Source organism: Trypanosoma melophagium (genome assembly GCF_022059095.1).
Source record: "Trypanosoma melophagium isolate St. Kilda chromosome Unknown ctg5segment0, whole genome shotgun sequence".
Taxonomy (NCBI): domain Eukaryota; phylum Euglenozoa; class Kinetoplastea; order Trypanosomatida; family Trypanosomatidae; genus Trypanosoma; species Trypanosoma melophagium.
In genome coordinates, this window is record NW_027125187.1 from 269,087 (window position 1) to 290,700 (window position 21,614).

The 21,614-nt window shown below is 42.6% G+C and overlaps 11 protein-coding genes across 11 annotated transcripts; all 11 read left to right on the forward strand.

Annotated features, from left to right (window-relative positions):
• Positions 1–442: 442 nt before the first annotated feature.
• LSM04_000620 (uncharacterized protein) lies at positions 443–1,738 on the forward strand (the record flags this gene model as incomplete). Its single annotated transcript, XM_067329509.1, has 1 exon — positions 443–1,738. One exon carries the CDS (start codon positions 443–445, stop codon positions 1,736–1,738), a length of 1,296 nt encoding a protein of 431 aa, XP_067187178.1.
• A 421-nt stretch (positions 1,739–2,159) lies between these two features.
• On the forward strand, positions 2,160–4,142 carry LSM04_008541 (Heat shock protein 70 family; the record flags this gene model as incomplete). The annotated part of the gene is made up of 1 exon (XM_067329510.1): positions 2,160–4,142. The coding sequence occupies one exon, from the start codon at positions 2,160–2,162 to the stop codon at positions 4,140–4,142; it is 1,983 nt and encodes a 660-aa protein (XP_067187552.1).
• A 615-nt stretch (positions 4,143–4,757) lies between these two features.
• LSM04_009641 (ATPase) lies at positions 4,758–7,142 on the forward strand (the record flags this gene model as incomplete). The annotated part of the gene is made up of 1 exon (XM_067329511.1): positions 4,758–7,142. The coding sequence occupies one exon, from the start codon at positions 4,758–4,760 to the stop codon at positions 7,140–7,142; it is 2,385 nt and encodes a 794-aa protein (XP_067187604.1).
• A 485-nt stretch (positions 7,143–7,627) lies between these two features.
• On the forward strand, positions 7,628–9,082 carry LSM04_007683 (IBR domain; the record flags this gene model as incomplete). Its single annotated transcript, XM_067329513.1, has 1 exon — positions 7,628–9,082. The coding sequence occupies one exon, from the start codon at positions 7,628–7,630 to the stop codon at positions 9,080–9,082; it is 1,455 nt and encodes a 484-aa protein (XP_067187520.1).
• Positions 9,083–9,419: 337 nt separating this feature from the next.
• LSM04_007777 (uncharacterized protein) lies at positions 9,420–9,983 on the forward strand (the record flags this gene model as incomplete). The annotated part of the gene is made up of 1 exon (XM_067329514.1): positions 9,420–9,983. One exon carries the CDS (start codon positions 9,420–9,422, stop codon positions 9,981–9,983), a length of 564 nt encoding a protein of 187 aa, XP_067187522.1.
• A 470-nt stretch (positions 9,984–10,453) lies between these two features.
• On the forward strand, positions 10,454–11,419 carry LSM04_005526 (uncharacterized protein; the record flags this gene model as incomplete). The annotated part of the gene is made up of 1 exon (XM_067329515.1): positions 10,454–11,419. The coding sequence occupies one exon, from the start codon at positions 10,454–10,456 to the stop codon at positions 11,417–11,419; it is 966 nt and encodes a 321-aa protein (XP_067187418.1).
• Positions 11,420–11,878: 459 nt separating this feature from the next.
• On the forward strand, positions 11,879–13,861 carry LSM04_009093 (Heat shock protein 70 family; the record flags this gene model as incomplete). The annotated part of the gene is made up of 1 exon (XM_067329516.1): positions 11,879–13,861. One exon carries the CDS (start codon positions 11,879–11,881, stop codon positions 13,859–13,861), a length of 1,983 nt encoding a protein of 660 aa, XP_067187572.1.
• Positions 13,862–14,366: 505 nt separating this feature from the next.
• On the forward strand, positions 14,367–15,302 carry LSM04_002185 (DnaJ domain; the record flags this gene model as incomplete). Its single annotated transcript, XM_067329517.1, has 1 exon — positions 14,367–15,302. The coding sequence occupies one exon, from the start codon at positions 14,367–14,369 to the stop codon at positions 15,300–15,302; it is 936 nt and encodes a 311-aa protein (XP_067187251.1).
• A 326-nt stretch (positions 15,303–15,628) lies between these two features.
• Positions 15,629–17,629, forward strand: LSM04_005598 (uncharacterized protein; the record flags this gene model as incomplete). The annotated part of the gene is made up of 1 exon (XM_067329518.1): positions 15,629–17,629. The coding sequence occupies one exon, from the start codon at positions 15,629–15,631 to the stop codon at positions 17,627–17,629; it is 2,001 nt and encodes a 666-aa protein (XP_067187421.1).
• A 717-nt stretch (positions 17,630–18,346) lies between these two features.
• On the forward strand, positions 18,347–20,521 carry LSM04_004688 (uncharacterized protein; the record flags this gene model as incomplete). Its single annotated transcript, XM_067329519.1, has 1 exon — positions 18,347–20,521. One exon carries the CDS (start codon positions 18,347–18,349, stop codon positions 20,519–20,521), a length of 2,175 nt encoding a protein of 724 aa, XP_067187381.1.
• A 296-nt stretch (positions 20,522–20,817) lies between these two features.
• Positions 20,818–21,552, forward strand: LSM04_009104 (Peptidyl-tRNA hydrolase; the record flags this gene model as incomplete). The annotated part of the gene is made up of 1 exon (XM_067329520.1): positions 20,818–21,552. The coding sequence occupies one exon, from the start codon at positions 20,818–20,820 to the stop codon at positions 21,550–21,552; it is 735 nt and encodes a 244-aa protein (XP_067187575.1).
• Positions 21,553–21,614: the final 62 nt, after the last annotated feature.

Genomic DNA, 21,614 nt, shown 5'->3' on the forward strand with positions numbered 1-21,614 from the left:
TTTGCTATAGTTTTTGCGTCTTCCCGATTTGTGTGTGTGTGTGTTCTTTCTTTTTTCCTTTGTTTTTTACTTCAATGATTTTGTGATTGGAAAGGTAGTTAATCAGGGCACCAATGCGCAACAATTGCCCCCTTTGCAATCTTTTTCTTCTGTTTTTTGAAATGTATAGTACTGGAATATTGGTGAACATGAGAATTTTATGTAGGCATAATGTTTTCATTTTTTTTTTGTTTTATTGCATCTAAAAATGACGTACAGACTATTATATGTCTTTCAAAAATTACTATTACTATTTTTTTTTTTTCGGACCAACTCATTTCTATTTTATTCACCCTTTCAATCCCCAATCCTCTTCTTTTCTTCTCTTGCTTCCTCCTTATTTTAGAATAGAAGAATATATTGTAAAATTGGAAAGAAGGGTGTGATCGTAACGGTCTGCAGAATGCGCAGTGTTCCCTGGCAGCCCATGCCAGTGCCGGTGCCCCCCACTCCGCCCTCCCACCACTACGACGATCAGCCACGACCGGGAAGTCTTGGCACACCAAACTTGGGCCAATACGGGGGATTCCACGGAAGTCCATGTAATTCATATGGCTCACGCCGATCCACCAGACATTCTACTCCAGGCAGTTACTACGCAAATGAGTTTCAAGGGGATAATCAGAATTTGGTTTTGGTGGCGACAAGACCATTGCTTAAGGCATTAGCCCGTGAATGTCGACCAAAACCTCCATGGTGTGTGGGTCTTATTGTTCCTGAAGACATGACAGAAGAACTTAAATTGTTTTCCTCTTTTCTTTCTGCTACTCCAGATGAACAATCTTGTGGTGAGTCTGCATTGCAAAGAGCTACTGATATAATGCGAGCAGTCTGGCCTTCAGTTGTCTTAAAACCAATGTCGGTAACAGCTGCTGGAATTCCCCCTTTAAAGGATGTAACCCTACATTATTACGCCGAAGAATCTCCTATGTCAAAAGAAGATTTGGAAAGTATTCAAGATAAAATTCAGTGTATAGCCAATGACAAGGGTGCACAGGTAGAATTTGGCACAGATTACAGGGAAATAACGTGCGTAGTACTTACGGATACACGTTCTGGAAAAAGACTTAATATTCGATTTGGACCTGATGCATCTCAGGCCGAAATATCTGCTAATATACTTCGCAATACTCTAGCAGCAAATGAAGAATACCGCGCTACGCTTGTTGCACTTGACGCCCTTCTTCGTCAGAATAAGATATTAGATGATACTGGCATCAAGAAAGATGCCATCAATGGCGAGGCCATCGCTACAATGCTTGTTGCTATAATTAACTCTTATGACGCTGAAGATGTCCCAAATGCAGGGAGACTTTTAATGGATTTTTTCCTTACATACGGTTTTTCAGCAAATTTTGATTTGGTTGAAAACTCTGTAGCAGTAAAAGGAATGGCAGAACCTACCCCTAAGGTACATCGCAATTCACAATTTAGCGTACTTGATCCCTCTGATGAAACGAAAAATCTCACTTCCAAACTAGAAAAGGCAGCACATTTACAGGCGGTCTTTAACTATTGCTATACAGTTCTTTCGCAATCCTTACAAGTTGCGGAACGACGTCGACGTGCACAATCTCTTCTTTCAAATATCATTGGTGGGGAATCTTACTGGGGACGTGTATTACAGATGTATTACGAGGGCATACAACCCTTTTGGGGCGTTGTTAATGAGAAAAAATATATTATTGCTCAATCATAGCAATACATAACTTTTATATGGTTGGTTGGTTTCCACACACTACCAACAGAAACAAAAAAAAAATAAACAAAAGTAGAAAAAATAAAAATGGGATAAATGTGATACACACAACGCATCGAAGTATCCTGGTCAAATGACACTTAACGCCATCTATCTACCGAAATAGTATATATAGTTTCCCCAAACTTTCATTATATAAAGGAGTATCCGTACAAATAGCAAAACAACTAACTGCTTATTATATTTTTTATTTTCCTTTAATTTTTTTTTATCATCCGTTTCCTTTTCTTTTTTATTTCTTTTAAATTACCATTACTAACTTGTTATATATTTTCTTTTTCCTTTTCCTCTTGTATAATTCTTAGAATACATAAGCTCTCACTAAAAAAAAGAATCTAAATATAACTAACTGCCTTTGGATATGTTTTCTCGTCGTCTGCGTTTGTCCGGAAGTCTGGCTGCCACGTCATTGGCACGTTGGCAGTCATCTAAGGTGACAGGGGATGTGATCGGCATTGACCTTGGCACCACGTACAGCTGCGTCGCCGTCATGGAGGGTGACAGACCACGTGTGCTGGAGAACGCTGAGGGTTTCCGCACAACACCGTCTGTGGTGGCATTCAAGGGCCAGGAGAAGCTGGTCGGTCTGGCTGCCAAGCGCCAGGCCATCACAAACCCCCAGTCAACCTTCTTTGCGGTGAAGCGACTGATTGGCCGCCGTTTCGACGACCCACATATTCAGAATGATATCAAGAACGTGCCCTACAAGATCGTGCGCAGCTCCAACGGTGACGCGTGGGTGCAGGACGCCAACGGCAAGCAGTACTCCCCTTCACAGGTGGGTGCGTTTGTGCTGGAGAAGATGAAGGAGACGGCAGAGAACTTCCTTGGCCGCAAGATCTCAAACGCTGTGGTGACGTGCCCCGCGTACTTCAATGACGCGCAGAGGCAGGCAACGAAAGATGCCGGCACCATCGCCGGTCTGAACGTGATCCGTGTTGTGAATGAGCCAACAGCCGCCGCACTCGCGTACGGCCTGGACAAGACGAAGGACAGCATGATTGCAGTGTACGACCTTGGTGGTGGTACGTTCGATATCTCCGTGCTCGAGATTGCTGGTGGTGTGTTTGAGGTGAAGGCGACAAACGGTGACACTCATCTTGGTGGCGAGGACTTTGACCTGTGTCTCTCTGACTACATCCTTACGGAGTTCAAGAAGTCGACTGGTATTGACCTGAGCAACGAGCGCATGGCCCTGCAGCGTATCCGTGAGGCTGCTGAGAAGGCGAAGTGCGAGCTGTCGACGACGATGGAGACGGAGGTGAATTTGCCCTTCATCACGGCCAACCAGGACGGCGCACAGCACGTGCAGATGACGGTGAGCCGCAGCAAGTTTGAGTCACTGGCGGACAAGCTGGTGCAGCGGTCGTTGGGTCCGTGCAAGCAGTGCATCAAGGATGCTGGTGTGGAACTGAAGGAGATCTCCGAGGTGGTGCTTGTTGGTGGCATGACACGTATGCCGAAGGTGATTGAGGCGGTAAAGCAGTTCTTTGGTCGTGAGCCATTCCGCGGTGTGAATCCCGACGAGGCTGTGGCGCTCGGTGCGGCGACACTAGGCGGTGTGCTGCGTGGTGATGTGAAGGGCCTCGTGTTGCTCGATGTGACACCGCTGTCACTCGGTATTGAGACACTCGGTGGCGTCTTCACACGCATGATCCCAAAGAACACGACGATCCCGACCAAGAAGAGCCAGACATTCTCTACGGCTGCGGACAACCAGACACAGGTGGGCATCAAGGTGTTCCAGGGCGAGCGCGAGATGGCGGCTGACAACCAGATGATGGGCCAGTTCGACCTAGTGGGCATCCCACCGGCACCACGTGGTGTGCCGCAGATCGAGGTGACCTTCGACATCGACGCCAACGGCATTTGTCACGTCACGGCGAAGGATAAGGCCACAGGTAAGACGCAGAACATCACAATCACAGCCCACGGTGGTCTGAGCAAGGAGGATATCGAGCGCATGATCCGCGACTCGGAGACACACGCAGAGGCGGACCGCGTCAAGCGCGAGCTGGTGGAAGTGCGCAACAACGCCGAGACCCAGGTGACCACAGCAGAACGCCAGCTGACAGAGTGGAAGTATGTGAGCGACGCCGAGAAGGAGAACGTGCGCACGCTTCTCGCAGAGCTCCGCAAGGCTATGGAGAACCCCAACGTGACAAAGGACGAGCTCTCTGCGGCAACCGACAAGCTTCAGAAGGCAGTCATGGAGTGCGGCCGTACCGAGTACCAGCAGGCAGCAGCAGCAAACAGCAACAGCACCAGCAACAACCAGGGTGAACAACAACAGCAACAGCAGCAGCAGGATCAGCAACAACAGGACTCTGATAAGAAGCAGTAGTGGTGGTTAAAGTAGGTTGTGCTTTGATTTTTTTTTTTTGTCGGAGCTAACGCTTGACTGTTGTTGTGAACCAGTGAAGTATTCGGTGTTATCTGAAGTTTTTTTTTTTTGTCACAGTCTTCTTGAATAGGCTAATATTTTAAGAATTTTTCTATTTTCCTATTTTTCTTGTTTTCCATTGTCTCTTCTAAAACTTGTGAAGGTAAATAAAATTGATAATTTTAATATCAGAGAAAAGGGTAGCCTTTTGTTTCTAATCCTCTCATGTCGCACTGTTTCTCTTTAAAAAAAAAGGTTGTGAAGTGAGGTATGTGGGGATGCTTTGAAACGATAAAGTTGCTATCTTGATTTACTTTATTTATAAAAGCGCATCTATGAGGTTAGCTGGTGATACATGAATTAGACCGCGTTTTTAAAGCAGTAAGGTAATATTATAATTTAATTTTACAATTTAAAAGCCTTGTTAATGGATTAAAATCCTAAACGATTATAGTAATGTTCTAATATCTTACCACTTCCTTTTTTTCTTTTCTTTTTTTTTGCATCCTGGCGCATTGGGTATGGGGGAATTGTTTTTGTAATGTATTTTTTTTTTTTGTTGGGATAACGAATAGGATGGCCCCAAAGAAGGCGCGATTCATACCGCCCATTCGCCCCAATGCTGATGGGGCAGGATTTGTGCGTACCTCTGCTGTATCAAAGGCAGAAACAAGTGTTGCGGAGGTGTCAGTGTCGCAAAGACGGGGTCGTGAGGGATTTCCAGGCACACAACTGCCGTTACCTGCAAAAATTCTTCCTCCTCCTCCTTCTCCAACAACAACAACAACTCCAGTGGAGCATAGAGTTTCAAGAGTAGAGCTCTCATTACAGCTTCGTTCCGATAGCTCTTTACCCTCAAATGAGGCACGGCTTTCCCCTTCTTCTTTTAAGAATTTGGGAATTGTGAGTGGTGCTATTTTGCAGATAAAATCTAGTGTGTGTGAATCGTACTGTGAGGCTTTTCTTTCTTCTTCATGTCACTCACAAACTATTTTGCTTGCTGATGAAATGTCAGCAGCACTTAGAGATAAACAGGTAATTGTATCTGTGGTAAAGGATTCCTCTGTTATGGTACCACTTTTACAAGTATATGTGGAAATTACACGTGATGTGTGTAATGGTTCATCTACTGAAATTCCTTTTTTGCAAGTTCGCGCCGCTTTTAGACGCCAATATCAGCATCGATTAGTATTCAATGGGATGCGAGCTTTGGTACGCATTGCAACAAATCCATTCTACGTTGAAGTAGTAAAATGTATACCTTCCGTAATAAACGAAAAAATTTTAGAAAAAGGGAAGCATGTTACATTAGGTATGCTTATGGAAAATACGTTAATAAGAGATGGTGGTCGTGATGTGTATTATGAGGATAAAACATCAGAAGAAATACTACACACAATAAATAAATCAATTCCTTTAGAACATGTTTTAGTTATTGGAGAAGCTGGAACTGGTAAGAGTCAATACCTTCAAAATGAAGGACAAGATGCTGCTGCATTGCAACGACGTCATGTAGAAATTATTTCTGTTGAAGAACTTCCACAAGGTGATGCAAGTGATGTAACCACTTCAACAGTGCTTCGTGAAGCATTTACGCGTGCAAAGATCGCTGCCCCATCAACAGTGTTAATTGATGATATTCATCTTATTTGTGGAACCAATCCTAGTTCCATGGCAGGGTCATTGTGGTCTGTGACTCTTGTAGCATCAGCATTATCTGAAGAACTTGATAATATTCGACGTGAACAACTTGATGTTCATGTTATTGCTTCTGCTCCATCAGCTGAAGCTGTATCCAGTTCCCTCTTAACAAAGGAACGATTTAGTAAACGTATTATACTTCTTACACCAGGTTCAGACGAAGAACGGTTGAAATGTTTGAAGACTATTATAGATAAACATAGTATGTTGACTTCTATTCATGTCTCAGAAGAAACTCTCAAGTTGGTGGCAGAACAAGCTCATGGTTTTACACAACGTGACTTGGCACGTCTAGTAGAAGTTGGAATGGTACAAAATTTCTCATCGACAGGAACTATTGGACTCTCTGATAATTCTTTTCAAAAAGCGTTAACAATAGTACGACCTTCTTCACTTAAACAGTTTGAAGTCTCAGTACCGAAAGTTACATGGAGTGACATTGGTGGAAGTGAGTCCGCAAAGAAGACACTACAGGATTGTGTATCCTGGTGTCTCGGTAAACAGAGTTGGATATTCCGTAAGTTTAAACTTTCACCACCTAAGGGAGTTCTTCTCTATGGACCACCAGGTTGTAGTAAAACGATGTTAGCCAAAGCACTTGCTAATGAGTCTAAAATGAATTTTATCTCAGTTAAGGGACCTGAAGTGTTTTCAAAGTGGGTAGGAGATAGTGAAAAAGCAGTACGAGAAATTTTTACACGTGCCCGTACGGTAGCACCATGTGTAGTATTTATTGATGAACTTGATGGTATGTGTTCACATCGTGGACGAGGTGGTGTGTCTGATCGTGTTATATCTCAGTTTCTTACCGAATTAGATGGTCTTCCTGCTGCACTTGATGAATCCTCTGAGGCATTGGTGTTTGTAGCGGCTACAAATCGTCCCGATAATATTGATACAGCTGTGCTGCGACCAGGTCGTATTGATCGCAAAGTCTACGTTGGACTTCCAGATCTCGCAGAGCGGGAGGCGATTGTGGCGATTCACTTTGCCCGTATTCCCGTCGCCCCTGATCTGAATGCGGCGTATGTGGCAACTAAAACGGAGGGTTACAGCGGGGCGGAGGTTGTGGCGGTAGTGAAAGAGGCGGCATTTCTGCGGGTGACGGAAGATGCAAAAGCGGCGTACATCACCCGCAATGATATTGATGCCGCATTGCAGAAAGTCAAACCGCGAATTAGTCAACGTGATGTGGAATGGTATAAGCGCTGGGCAATGGGTAAAGCAGGCCTTCATGCGCTAAATGATACAGTGCGGTAAACCCAACAACGTGTAATGAGTGGAAGAAAAAAAAGGAAGAAGAATCAGAAACAGAAAGTTAAAGGTGGGGTGGGTGAACGATCTGTGCACTCCTTCCTTTTTTTTTTTTTTAAGGCCGGAAAAAAAAAACTTAAGAAGATAAAAGATTCAAGTGTGACAAAACTTCTCTCATGTGATCGCTACCCTTTGTCTCTCTTTGGGAGCAATAATCCTACTTTCCATTCCTTTATCATTTTTTTTCTTTTTTCTTCTTTTGTTGCTACCATTGCTAGTTGACGTTTTTTTTTTTTTTTATCACACTCCTTCTCTCCAATAATACTAGCACGAAGTTAAAAAGAGAAAAAAGGAGAAAAATTAGCGAGAAGAGATATTAAAAAAAAAATTGAAAAATTGCTGGGAAGGAAATAGAAAGAAAAGGTATTTTCTTTGAACCTCTGTGTCTTTAGACAATATAGGTTATTAGTGTTATTTTGCTATTTCTAGCAATGTCCTACACTGAGGAAGAGTACTACATTGAAGATGATTGTGATTCAGCATACGAAGACGGTCAGTGGTCGTTAGGGGCAGAAAAAATAGAAGCAGAACATATGCCAGGTCTTTCTTCTTTGGGAACAGAGTCCTTTATAACTCTAACGGCGAGTGAAGTATTGGATAATATGCGTAAAGGTATGGAAAAAGCTAATGAAATTCTTGGATTAGCACCTGATGCAGCGCTTCTTGTTCTTCGACACCTTGGTTGGGTAATGGATGATGCTGTATTAGAAAAATACCTGAGTGATATGGAAAGAATTAATAAAGAACTTAACATTACAGATATCTGTCATACCAAGGATTCTTCCGGTAAAGAAAATGTTTTGTTGTTACAAAATGATAAACCTCTGGAGTGTCCTATATGTGGAGATGAAATTCCTATAGGAAAAGCAGTGGCTATACCCAGATGTCAACATTTTTTCTGTGTTGATTGCTTTGTAGCGAATTTACATTTTGCGCTAAAACATGATTCTGACTTGTTTAACAAACGGTGCCCCAAAAAGAAGTGTTGTAGTATAGTGGGTCTTGGGGTATTTGAAGAGCTTTTGCCCTCAAAAGAATATGTGCAAGTGCAACAACGTGTTATCAGGGATTATCTTCGAAACAATCCTCATATGCGCTGTTGCCCTAATAAAGCATCTTGTGAAGGTGTACTACATGTGATGAAATTACGTGAATCTGGACCAGATGTATGCTGTTCTATATGTGGTTTAGAATTTTGCTTTAAGTGTCTTCAACCTCCTCATGCACCTGCAACATGTCAAATGATGAAACGTTGGATTGAAGTTCTAGAAAAGAATGAACCAACTCTGGCACTTATTCAAGAAAAAACGAAAGGTTGTCCAAAATGTTTAGTACGTACAGAGAAAAATCACGGTTGTAATCACATGACATGTAGTTGTTGCCGTCACGAATATTGTTGGGTATGTCTTGGACCATGGTCAGAACACAATCGTAATTACTATAATTGTGATAAACGTGAACCTGAGAATAACAAAAATGGTGATCAAATGCTTTTTCTTAATTGTTTTACGAGATGGGAAAATCATAAAGAGAGTATTTCACTTGAAAAAGAAACACTGCAAAAGGTATTACAGAATATAAGAAATGAAACGCAAAATCACAAGGGTGCACAAATGCATGGAAATTCATTAAATATTGTTCTCGAAACCCAACGTGTATTACATGAATGTCGTCTGATATTAATGAATGGATATATTGCTCTCTACTTTGGTGGTTTGTCTAATACATCCTTTCACTACCGTTTACAACAACTAGAACTTCGTACCGAAGAGACCAGTGCACTTATTCACCTCTTACCCAATTTAGAGAATGTGGATGAGCTTAAATCTTGTCTTGCACAAGCTGTCCATTGGTGCAGCGTCTTGCGAAAAGAAGGTCTTGACTGATGTCAGTGTCATTTTTTTTTTATTATTCGTCTTGCTTTTATTTGCTTTCTTTCTTTCTTTTTAAATCTCTATTTGAGTACGTGTGCAAGTCATATGGGGGAGAATGGAGGGCTTCCTTTCAATCGGTTATTCTTCTCTTGTAACTCTTATTACCAAATCGCATAACTAGAAGATATCTTTTTTTTACTACTATATTATTTTCTTGTACGTGCTTCGTTTCACTTCTTCTTCTTTTTCTTTCTTTAATCTGATTTTGTATATTGTTCCTTCTGTACAACAAAAGCGTAGATAAGAGAGAAGGGAGAAAGGGAAGTGTACAATAGGTAGAAAAACAGTAATGTCATATATAGAGGTGCCAAAGAAAGGTAATACTTTGGGTGAACAGAAACAGCAGGAGGCGGTATTGGTGAATCATTCAACTTTTAAACTTATTATTCGTGCTACAATATGTGCAACTCTATTTGCGGTACCTTTTTGTGTTTCCATTCCATCTTCTCCATTATTGAAGTTGTCACAAACGCAGGATTCAAAGAAAACACTTATACCTCGTATGATGAGTGATTTCTTTTATGTAAATTTTTTCGCTAGTTGGTGTGCCTATTATTTTATCATTGAGCCACGTATAAAAAATGAAAAGGCAAAAAAAGGTTTTATGCCTTATCTTGGACCTATCACATCGCAAGTACCAGGACTCTCTTGTCTTGTAGCTTCACATCTTTTCTATCCTGGTATGTGGGCAGTATTCAATGAGAGAACATGGAAAGAACGTCGGCGAGAGTTTTTTAGACTTACGACCAAGTGCTTCTTTGCTTATGCACCTATTCATATACCAGCTGCAATTGCTATCGGAGTGGGTGTAGGTACCATTTTGTATCCATTCAAGTTCTTTAAGAGGAAGTAAGGCGAAAGTAGTACGATTTCTTATTATTATTATTATTATTATTATTATTATTATTTTATTTTTTCATTTTTGGAATGACATTCTACTACAGTAAATAAAATATAAATGGAAAGAATGTGATGCGGTACAAAAAGAAAAAATAATGTTGTTGAGTTTGCTCTGGGTAAAGTAAGTAACGTTTTATTGTTATTATTTGTTTTTTTTTGTTTTCTTGTTTCAGCTTTTCCACGTATTTTCATTCTGTTAATGAAAAAAAAAGAATGGAGTGGTTTCGAAACATCTTATCTTTATTCTGTTTATCTCTAATGAATTGATGTATTATTTTCAAAAGTTTAAAATACCTAGTTTTGTTTTGTTTTATTTCATCCATTTTTTTTTTTCTTTTCTTTTTCTTCTGGATCTATACAAAGAACGGGAGGTCGTAGTTTGACTCTTTGGTGTATTTAAAAGGTAGTATAAAAGCACCACGCATGGACAGAATTACATGCCGTTTTGAGGTGCAAGGACGCATCTCCAACATGACACATAGTGATACCACTAATTCCTGTCTTGTAAGTACCATGATGAATGGAACTCATATCTTTAATATGAGTGGTTCTCATTATGAAACCTCTACACGCTGTTCAACACATTTGGAGAGTTTCCCACATCATATCATTGGTGGTGATCCCGTTATCTCATCTTGTTTCTTATCTGCCGATTCCTGTATGGCTATCGGCACGGCAATGGGGAGTATTGCGGTCATCTCACGTCAATCACGCATGGTAGTGCGGTGTTACACCTTCCAGGAGGAGACACCAGTACTGTCACTAAAAGAAGTGCCACAGGAGCCCTCACTACTTCTAAGTAGTTCACCAAGTAGTGCAGAGGTAATAGATATTGAGAGAGCTGTAGTGCGATTGAGTTTTGTAACGCCAAAACCTCGTGTTATAGGGGCCGTGGCAGTTAACAATAACTCATTTGCCGTGGCTAATTATGATGGTAAGGTTATGTTATACGATGCACGAAGTGGAACTGAACCGGTAACTGTCCTTGCTATTCCAGATCAAATTACCAGTATTTCAGCATCATTAGATTCTGCTGCCGTCGCCGTAGGTACAGTTGGAGGTCGTGTCTTCGTTATGCGTTGTTCAACAAGTAATGTTCGGGAGGAAGCATTTGGAACAGGAAAGATTCGTGCTCCTATTCGTTGTGTTTCGATGTGCCATGGAAGAATAACAGCTGGTGATATGTCCGGTAAGCTCACAATAATTGATACGGATGAACGTCCACAACCGACAAGGTACTGGACGGCGCAATATCTTTTACCACAACATGCAACATTTAACACAGCATCATATGCAGTCGCCTCTCTTTTCCAGTGTAAAAAGGCAGTTTGGGCTGCAGTAACACCTTTGGAAGGTTCCTCTTCTCATGTAGTTGTTCTTTCAACCTGAATAAGCTCTACATAACCGTTAGGTACAAACGGAAAGGAGAAGGAACTTGAAAGATTACATCTGTTACTGTTCTTCTTGTAATTTTCTACAGTATAAAGCACACTATTCACTTTTTTTCTTCACTTTTTACGCATACTAATTTTCTTTCTTTCGTTTTTTTTTTTTTTTATTTCTTAGAGCCACAAATACCACTCCACGTTCACCTTAGTAACGTGTGGATTTATAGAATTTCAAAACAGAAAGTTCATTTTTTTGATTTGTTCTTCATGCTATTATACAATAAACTTTTTAAATTATGTTCTTTAAACATTTATTCAACGGTAATATAATACGAAAATGTACCTTTATTTGTTTCTTATATAACCACTCTATCTCTTTATTTTTCCTCTTGTATAATTCTTAGAATACATAAGCTCTCACTAAAAAAAAGAATCTAAATATAACTAACTGCCTTTGGATATGTTTTCTCGTCGTCTGCGTTTGTCCGGAAGTCTGGCTGCCACGTCATTGGCACGTTGGCAGTCATCTAAGGTGACAGGGGATGTGATCGGCATTGACCTTGGCACCACGTACAGCTGCGTCGCCGTCATGGAGGGTGACAGACCACGTGTGCTGGAGAACGCTGAGGGTTTCCGCACAACACCGTCTGTGGTGGCATTCAAGGGCCAGGAGAAGCTGGTCGGTCTGGCTGCCAAGCGCCAGGCCATCACAAACCCCCAGTCAACCTTCTTTGCGGTGAAGCGACTGATTGGCCGCCGTTTCGACGACCCACATATTCAGAATGATATCAAGAACGTGCCCTACAAGATCGTGCGCAGCTCCAACGGTGACGCGTGGGTGCAGGACGCCAACGGCAAGCAGTACTCCCCTTCACAGGTGGGTGCGTTTGTGCTGGAGAAGATGAAGGAGACGGCAGAGAACTTCCTTGGCCGTAAGATCTCAAACGCTGTGGTGACGTGCCCCGCGTACTTCAATGACGCGCAGAGGCAGGCAACGAAAGATGCCGGCACCATCGCCGGTCTGAACGTGATCCGTGTTGTGAATGAGCCAACAGCCGCCGCACTCGCGTACGGCCTGGACAAGACGAAGGACAGCATGATTGCAGTGTACGACCTTGGTGGTGGTACGTTCGATATCTCCGTGCTCGAGATTGCTGGTGGTGTGTTTGAGGTGAAGGCGACAAACGGTGACACTCATCTTGGTGGCGAGGACTTTGACCTGTGTCTCTCTGACTACATCCTGACGGAGTTCAAGAAGTCGACTGGTATTGACCTGAGCAACGAGCGCATGGCCCTGCAGCGTATCCGTGAGGCTGCTGAGAAGGCGAAGTGCGAGCTGTCGACGACGATGGAGACGGAGGTGAATTTGCCCTTCATCACGGCCAACCAGGACGGCGCACAGCACGTGCAGATGACGGTGAGCCGCAGCAAGTTTGAGTCACTGGCGGACAAGCTGGTGCAGCGGTCGTTGGGTCCGTGCAAGCAGTGCATCAAGGATGCTGGTGTGGAACTGAAGGAGATCTCCGAGGTGGTGCTTGTTGGTGGCATGACACGTATGCCGAAGGTGATTGAGGCGGTAAAGCAGTTCTTTGGTCGTGAGCCATTCCGCGGTGTGAATCCCGACGAGGCTGTGGCGCTCGGTGCGGCGACACTAGGCGGTGTGCTGCGTGGTGATGTGAAGGGCCTCGTGTTGCTCGATGTGACACCGCTGTCACTCGGTATTGAGACACTCGGTGGCGTCTTCACACGCATGATCCCAAAGAACACGACGATCCCGACCAAGAAGAGCCAGACATTCTCCACGGCTGCGGACAACCAGACACAGGTGGGCATCAAGGTGTTCCAGGGCGAGCGCGAGATGGCGGCTGACAACCAGATGATGGGCCAGTTCGACCTAGTGGGCATCCCACCGGCACCACGGGGTGTGCCGCAGATCGAGGTGACCTTCGACATCGACGCCAACGGCATTTGTCACGTCACGGCGAAGGATAAGGCCACAGGTAAGACGCAGAACATCACAATCACAGCCCACGGTGGTCTGAGCAAGGAGGATATCGAGCGCATGATCCGCGACTCGGAGACACACGCAGAGGCGGACCGCGTCAAGCGCGAGCTGGTGGAAGTGCGCAACAACGCCGAGACCCAGGTGACCACAGCGGAACGCCAGCTGACAGAGTGGAAGTATGTGAGCGACGCCGAGAAGGAGAACGTGCGCACGCTTCTCGCAGAGCTCCGCAAGGCTATGGAGAACCCCAACGTGACAAAGGACGAGCTCTCTGCGGCAACCGACAAGCTTCAGAAGGCAGTCATGGAGTGCGGCCGTACCGAGTACCAGCAGGCAGCAGCAGCAAACAGCAACAGCACCAGCAACAACCAGGGTGAACAACAACAGCAACAGCAGCAGCAGGATCAGCAACAACAGGACTCTGATAAGAAGCAGTAGTGGTGGTTAAAGTAGGTTGTGCTTTGATTTTTTTTTTTTGTTGGATGGTGATGATATATTTTGTTGAATGATTCTTTTTTTTTTTGTTTTTGTAGTGCTGTTAGATGCTTTCTTTTAAATTAAAAAAAAAATATGAAAACGCGTTTGATTTTTTTATATTTATATTATTTCTACTTTATTATTTATATTATTGTTATTGTTATTAAGGAAAAAGGTAATTACGTAATTTGTTGGTGAAGTTCAGATGAAGTATTTGGTACTCCTACTTTTTGTAAGTTTCTTCTTTCTTTTTGTTTGTTAATGCTGTTTTTTTTTTACTGTGAATATCTTTGGTTTTTCCTACTTTTTTTTCTTTTTTCTTTTGTTTTTTTTTTATGTATTAGCGTGGTTTCTGCGGTGATACGGGAAACCCCCTGTTATCGAATTTTTGTTGTTTGTACTGTTCATCTATTTCTCTACTTATTGCAACTTTGGCGTTCGGAGCCTTTTAGCGCTTAACGAGTTGATGCGTCGCTCGTTTTGGTTTTTATCAAAAGATCCCTTTGCAGTGTTGGGTCTTAGTCGTGCTTCGACGAAGGCTGAGATCAAAACACGGTACCGGGAGTTAGCGCGACTTCACCACCCGGATTCGAAGACAGGTGATAGTGAAAAGATGGAGCAGATCAACAAGGCATACAATTTACTTCTGAAAGAAGGTGCGTATGAACGTCTTCGGTTAAAACCAGTCGGTACAAAAGGTCGTGATGATGCTCGCCGACCGAATCCTTTTTCACAGGAACAACAGCATCAACGGCAGCATCACTATGAACAAGGTAACAATGAGGATGTACTTTCAGACCATGAGGCAGCAAAAGTTAGTGCACTAGATCCTTCCACTGAACGTGTAACGCCCGAGGGAAAGTACATGTACCAGAATCGTGATGACGGAAGTTGGATGATGCTAGATCGTCCCCTAGTGCGTGTACATCAACCACGCTACGCTTCCTTTGCAGCTCAGGCGGAAATGTCTGCGGAATTGCGTCGTCGGTCACTTGAAAAAGAGAGAGAGGAAAATGCAAAGACAACCTTTCAGAGGACTGTGGATAGGATGAGTGATAGTGGGGATTTACCTATGCGTAATCGAACAATGTTGTATATGTGTTGTATATTAGCAATAATGGCATTTTATTTTATGTTTCAACGTTCTTTTGCATGGCGTAAACATCACCGCAATAGAGCTCTTTTCTATAGTTCACTTGAAGACGATCGAGAAGAATTGTTGAAGGTGTATGAAAATCATCATGATATTTTGCAGACATCTGTTGCAGCTGCTGCTCTTATATTTCTTGCTGCGTCTGAACTCAAACAGGAGCAAGACCCGGTGGTTCCACCCTTACCAGAGACTTACTTCAAGAAGGTACGTCCGCCCCCTGAACACTTTCATGTAGTCTCCGGTGGATAATTTTATTTGTGGAATTTCTATCACCTGTATATCACACAAGAGCAAATTTATACGCATTTGCTTATTTTGGGTTTTTTTTTTTTTGTTTCTCCTGTCGGTTATTTGTTTTTTTTTTTTTTTGTTTTTCATTTAACTATACAACTTTTTGGAGTTTATATTTTGTTCTCTTTTTCTCTTATTTCGTCCTTCTTTTTTTTTGATTTTTCCTCATTTTCAACCTCAGCATTTGGTGGGGGGAAGAAAAAAAATAGAAAAAGGCTGAATTGCCTAAATATTTCTAGAGAATAGTTTTATTTCCTTGAAAAAAAAGTTTTGTGTTTAAAGTCATGAAGTCTCGTATAGGTAGACCGGGCATGAACGAGTTGCTTGATGCCGATTTGCAGGTGGTGTCACCCGCAGGCTCTCGTGCTGGTAGTGGTAGTGCACTAGTAGATAGTAATCATGAGAGCGGATCTGATGAATCTGAGTGGGGAACTGTCAGAGGAAACTTCCGAATTGAAGATGTCTTGAAAGGTGAATCTGATGCTGATATTACTTCTGAGGAGGAAAAACCAGATGAAAAACAGTTATATGTGCCAGAGCCAGTTATCTCACTTAGTTGTGTACGAAAACCACTTGTACCACGTTTGCCTCTTGAAGCTCTTCCTGTAGGAACTCATGTTTGGGTAGTGGATGAAGAAGATACTCAATTGCTTTTACGAGAGCACTGGGATGAATCCTATCGTGCTGTATGTAATGGTCGAATTCGTGGTACTGTTGTGCGACATTCAAATAATGTTACACTTGTGCAATTTTACAATGAACATCTCGATATGATCTATAGTCTAAGTCTTCCACGTGCGTGTTTATCAAATGTTCCTATTGAAGCATACTCCTCTTCATCACACGGAAGTAGCAGTATGGTGACATCTTTTTTTGGTCTTGGTAATCTTGGTCCTCGGGCTGGACGCAGCCGTATTGATGGTACTACATGTATACTTAACAAACAATACTACGAGTCTCTATCATTTATGGAGGTGCATATACCTCAGAATCTACCACAGTTAAGTTTAGCACAAGAACGTCTTCTTGAAGGAGCGTTTGAAGAAGCAATCTTGTTGCTTGATAAACTTGATGAAATGCAAGAAAATGTAGATGTTTTGGTACTGCGTTCTCGTGCCAATATTTTTCTCGGACATTTTGAGGAAGCTCTTAGGGATGCGTTGAAAGTAATTGAGTTAGATTCTCGTTGGGTAAAAGGTTATCTTGCTGCCGCACGTGCATTGGCTGGCTTTGGTAAGTTTGAAGAAGCTAGTATGCATATACATCAAGCCATGTTATTACTTCCTCATAGTCGAGAATTGCGAAGAATTGGGGAACTTAATGCTTTTTTAAATAAGCTTCAAATGGAATTACCCAAAAATGTTTTGAGCCTTTCCCTGGATGCTTACTATGCGAAAGAACTTTTAACACGTCGTGAATTTAAACAATTTGATATTGTTTATAAAGAAAATTGGATTATACTCGCAATGGAATCTATGTTTTCAGAATCTTCAGATCGTTGTTGTGTGTGTTTGAAACCTTCTAAAGAAATGATGCATATTCCTGTAGATTTAGCTGGTAGTACAAGTCTTAAATTAGCCTGTTACTGTAGTGTGGAGTGTCAACAGCGATCTTCTCTTTTTTTTGCTATGGAACTTGGGCGCCATCGTCTTGCAGTGGAACGTGCACGAGATCTTATCTCTTCCACGTTTACATTACGTGTATGTCAAACTCCTCTTGATTTGGCTTACATGACCACACGTTTATTTGCTATGATTTGTGTCACACATGATCGACTCTCTGTTCAACGTCGCTGTCAACGACGACCGAATGACAGTGGTAATTCCAAATTATCTCTTGAAGAAGAAAGTCAAAGTGTTAATTCTGAACGAGATAATGTAGTTCCATTACATACAGCACTGAAACACCTCGGTGTTTACCCACTCGTCACAGATAGACTAAGTAGGCGTGAACGTGAGGAGATGCGTGTAGTGTATGACACCTTTACTGCGTTCTTCACAGAAGAGGAAAAGCAGATGTACTCATTAACCCTCTTCTATGCACTGTATGAGTATGTGCGAACATTTGCCATTTGTTTAAGTGATAGTAAGGCAGACAGGAAGTTGTACTTTCTGCCAAAACTTCTAGGAGCAGTACGCCGTGTGGCCCCCGACCGGGCGAACTGCAGTGTTGTACTGCGTGAAGAGGACGATGTGGGGGCACAGCATATCAAACTCGTCGCTTTACGCGATATTGCTTCTAATGAGGTGCTTTCTATACCTGCATTAAACATGTCCTCACTCTAGCTAAAAAATACATTCTAATATATATATATATATATATATATAAAGAAAAAAAAGAAAAATTGATTAAATACCGCCATACTTCACTCTTAGACCTGCTTCAATTATGACACTCTACTTTGTTATAGTCTCTTTGTGTCGCCGTTTTCCCCCCCTTTGAATTTTTTTTCCACCCCGTATCCCTACCTGTCTTATTGTTAATTCTATCACTCCTTTTTTTACTATATTCTTCTTATTCCTGTTTCTCTACTCCACTTACGATTTATCTTGACCCCTTCTTGTTCTTGCACTTTTTTTTTTTTTTACTTTACTTGATTATTGTTTTTATTTCCTTTTTTAATTTGTGTTTTGCGTTAATCGTTTCGTTATCTAGGGTCTATCTCAGAGTAATAGTGGTCTGTACTACTTTGCTCCGAGTACTCGTTTTTCTTCTTCTCTTTGCCAACGAAAAAAAAGGGGCTAAAGAAGAGAATACCAAAAGGAAACAGAATACGTTGAGGAAAAGCTAAAGAAAGGGAGTGACTGAATTCACACAAGTTTATATATATATATATATACTATTTTTGAACATTTTTTTTCTTTTTTTTCTAGTTGTTTTTCGTCAAGGAGCTTTTCTTTTTTTTCTCTTTGGTTGGGGTGGGTTGGAGGGTTTCTACCAGTGTGCTTGGTTTTAGTATTTAATTCGTTGTGTTGTACACCAGTGTGTCGGTGAGGGTTCGAATGTCAACCACTCCAATAACGCTTGCGCAACTGCGGGAACGCAATGAACTCTTCCCAATGCTAACGCTCTGCAATTGTGTGAGTGACGCAGAGGAAAGTCGTAACGGGCCTCGATATAGTGCTCAGGATAAGATGAACAAATGCATGTATGAAATGCGTTGTCTTCCTCTAGAGATTCCAAACACAAAATCAGGTGTTTCTACCTTTTTGCATGCACAACAGCTAAGATTAGATGCACTAATTGCAGCTGCGCAACTGCAGGATCTACCACCTTGTGTCTCACTTCCTATTGATGTGTATGTGCAGGAGTACACACCCACTAATGAGTATTTTGTTGTATCCGTATCTTCTTGTATGGGACTTTCATTAGGTGATGTCATTCACGCTGGTTGTAGGCTTGTTGATGAAACAGATTTTGAAGATATTCTTCGCTGTGTTGAAGCATACGGTTTAGTGAGTTCTCGACTTCCGCCTCATCGGAATTTAAGTCTTAGTGCACTCCTTCGTCAACTTGCAGCTCGACCTGGAGCTGTTGAGATTAATCATCGTTCACGCTGGGTAATTGCTGATTGGCTTCTCCTTTCTGACAGCACTGCTCCTGCAACACAAGATGAGTTACTTGGAGACTTGGAATGGCTGTTGTATTCTGCATTTTCAAAGTTGAATGTATCGTGTGATTTTGATGGAACATTGCTGAGAAGAGAGGTTGTAGAGATGCGCATTAACGACACTATTGAGCGTATTCGAAAAGGCCTGCGGAACGGTGTTGTCAGTCTTCGAGAGGCCACCCACAACGGCGATGCCCACGAGCGTAGGACACCCCGAGCGGCAGCGGCGGTGCCGGCGGAGTCGATGCGTTTGGTGGACCGCGTCGCACTGCACCAGAGCCGCCTGCAGCGGGAGCGGCAATTCATTAGGGCCTGCCAGGGGCAGGGGGGCGGCGGGCCCCTCAAACGCGGGGGAAACGGCCCCGGAGGACGACCGCCTGTAGAGCCGTCGGGGGCCAACGGGGCGCGACGACCACCGTGGCGATGGACGACAACGGCAGTGAAAGTGGTGGCTAGTCAAAGCCACGTGCTTGGCGATATTTCACCCTCCGGAACGAATGCAAGACGCTCACTCGGTGGACAAGATGAGGTTGTCCTTGAGGGAGCTATAGCAGCACTTGATGAGTTAGCTAAACAGAACGCAAACCACCACATCGCGGAGGATGCGGCATGTCGACAGCAGCGTGATGCGTTCCGCACCATGTTGTTGCGTTATACCGCGGTCTCAAGTAAGCGAGTATCTTCTCCATTGAGGGAAGTTATGCGAGAGTCACAGGGGGTAGCAAGGCAACTGACTCACAGTGTCCCAGATTACTCCCCTCGAGATGTATCAACGACCACGGGGCCTCTCTCGCGTGGTTGGACTTCCATGGGGGAGGTTCCAGTCTTTAAGGTAAATTTATCCTATGATACATTAGTGCGACAAGAGGAGAAAAAACAAGGAGAAAAAGAAATAGAAAAAGAACAACAAAAATTTCTTTTTGGTGGTGCTTCAATTGCAAATTTAAACGTTGAATCTGGAGTAGTCACACGGCAAGAAGTGAATACCGTATCAGAAGAGCGGTTGTTGATTAAAAATCCTCCTCCTGTAAGGAAAGAAGTTCCTATGCTTTGTCTGAAGAATATAATCAACAATATACCGGTAGTTTCTAAATCTGGAAGAAAAAATTGGCAAAAAAATCCACCTCCAAAAACAGATTTGTTTTTTGCACCACAGACAACTGAAGGTTCTTCGTTATTTGATACTTTTGTTTCTACAAAGATTCAACGTTCAACTAATGGAAATTCTAGGCCAAGAACACAGCGTGTACGCAGTACTCATTTAGTTCAGCATGACCTTTCAGGGACACCGACGCGATTTCGAAGAACAGGGGAGAACAAAGTCACATATACATTGAGTAACACTCCTGTCATCGCCACTCCTCGTAATCATAGTGAAAAATTAAGTAGTAATGTGGTACACCCGTGGCGAAGTGAAGAGTCATCGCGATTACCGCCAAGACGTTCAAGAAGTGCTACTGCTGTTAGTGGTTGTGTCTCTCGTGGTCAAGTGCGTCCAGTTAACGAGACTTCGCTTGGTATTACGCTTAGACGTCGCCAGGCTGGCATTCACGACGGTGTTTGCTGAAATTTTAATATATATATATATATATATATATATATATATATATATATATATATATAATTAGTTGTATGTGCTTGTGATCGTTACTGTAAGTTATTCCCAGTGTATAAGGTATGTATTGAGTTTATTTTTCTTTTTCGTTTTGTTTTTCTTTATTTTCTTGTTTTTGCAACAAACTAATGTTAAAGCGAATGTTGCATTCTGTGAAACTTTGCCGTGTTGTGGTGTAGTTCTTTTTTATATTAGTGTTCTAATGTTTTTCGTTTTTTTTTCGTGAAAAAAAAGTGGGTGGGTGGAGGATGGACGTAGGCTCAGAAATTTTAGGCTCTACAAATGTGATGCGTGCACTCTTCGTTAACTTGTTGGGATTCTTCCTTGGCTTTGTGGTAGCGTTTTCGGTGAAGTGGTTTTTCCAGCGATGGAGAAGTACTTCAATTGAGTTCCGTAATCCATCACTGGCAAAGAGAGCAGCGCAGGCGCTGAAGGAGATGAAACGACAACAGAAACCAAAAGTAGAAACTGGGAATGAAGGTGCAGAAAATAATGATGGTAAAAATGAGTGGAGCACTGAAGAGAGTGAAGAGGAAAACTATGACAGTTCAGAAGAAGACAGTGAGTTCGAGCGTATGGAGGAGCTGCGCTTAAAAATGGTACTGGTAGTTCGGCGTGATGTAAAAAAAATGTCTACTCAAGATACTGTAGTTTCTGCTGCAAGTGCCGCTGCTGAACTGGTGCATAAGATACAGAAAGATATTGACCATATAAAATGGCAGGAATGGTATTTGTGGTGGAATCGCGTCGGGTGTGCAAAAATTACTCTTAAATGTCCCGATGCTGAGACACTTCAACGGATTGTTTTGGAGGCCGACACATCTGGGATACCGTGGTGTAGTGCAATAACAGCGACATCATCACAATTTTCATCATCTTCTTCTTCTTCTAGTGCTCTGGAGAATATGATGGTGGCTGCCCTTGGACCGGCTCCTTCTGCTTTTCTGGATCCCATAACTGGTAGCTTGAAACTGCTTTCCTGAGATGGCAGTAGCAAGCTGTGTTGGTGGTTGTAACCTTTGTTTGGATGATATTTTGTCGTTTA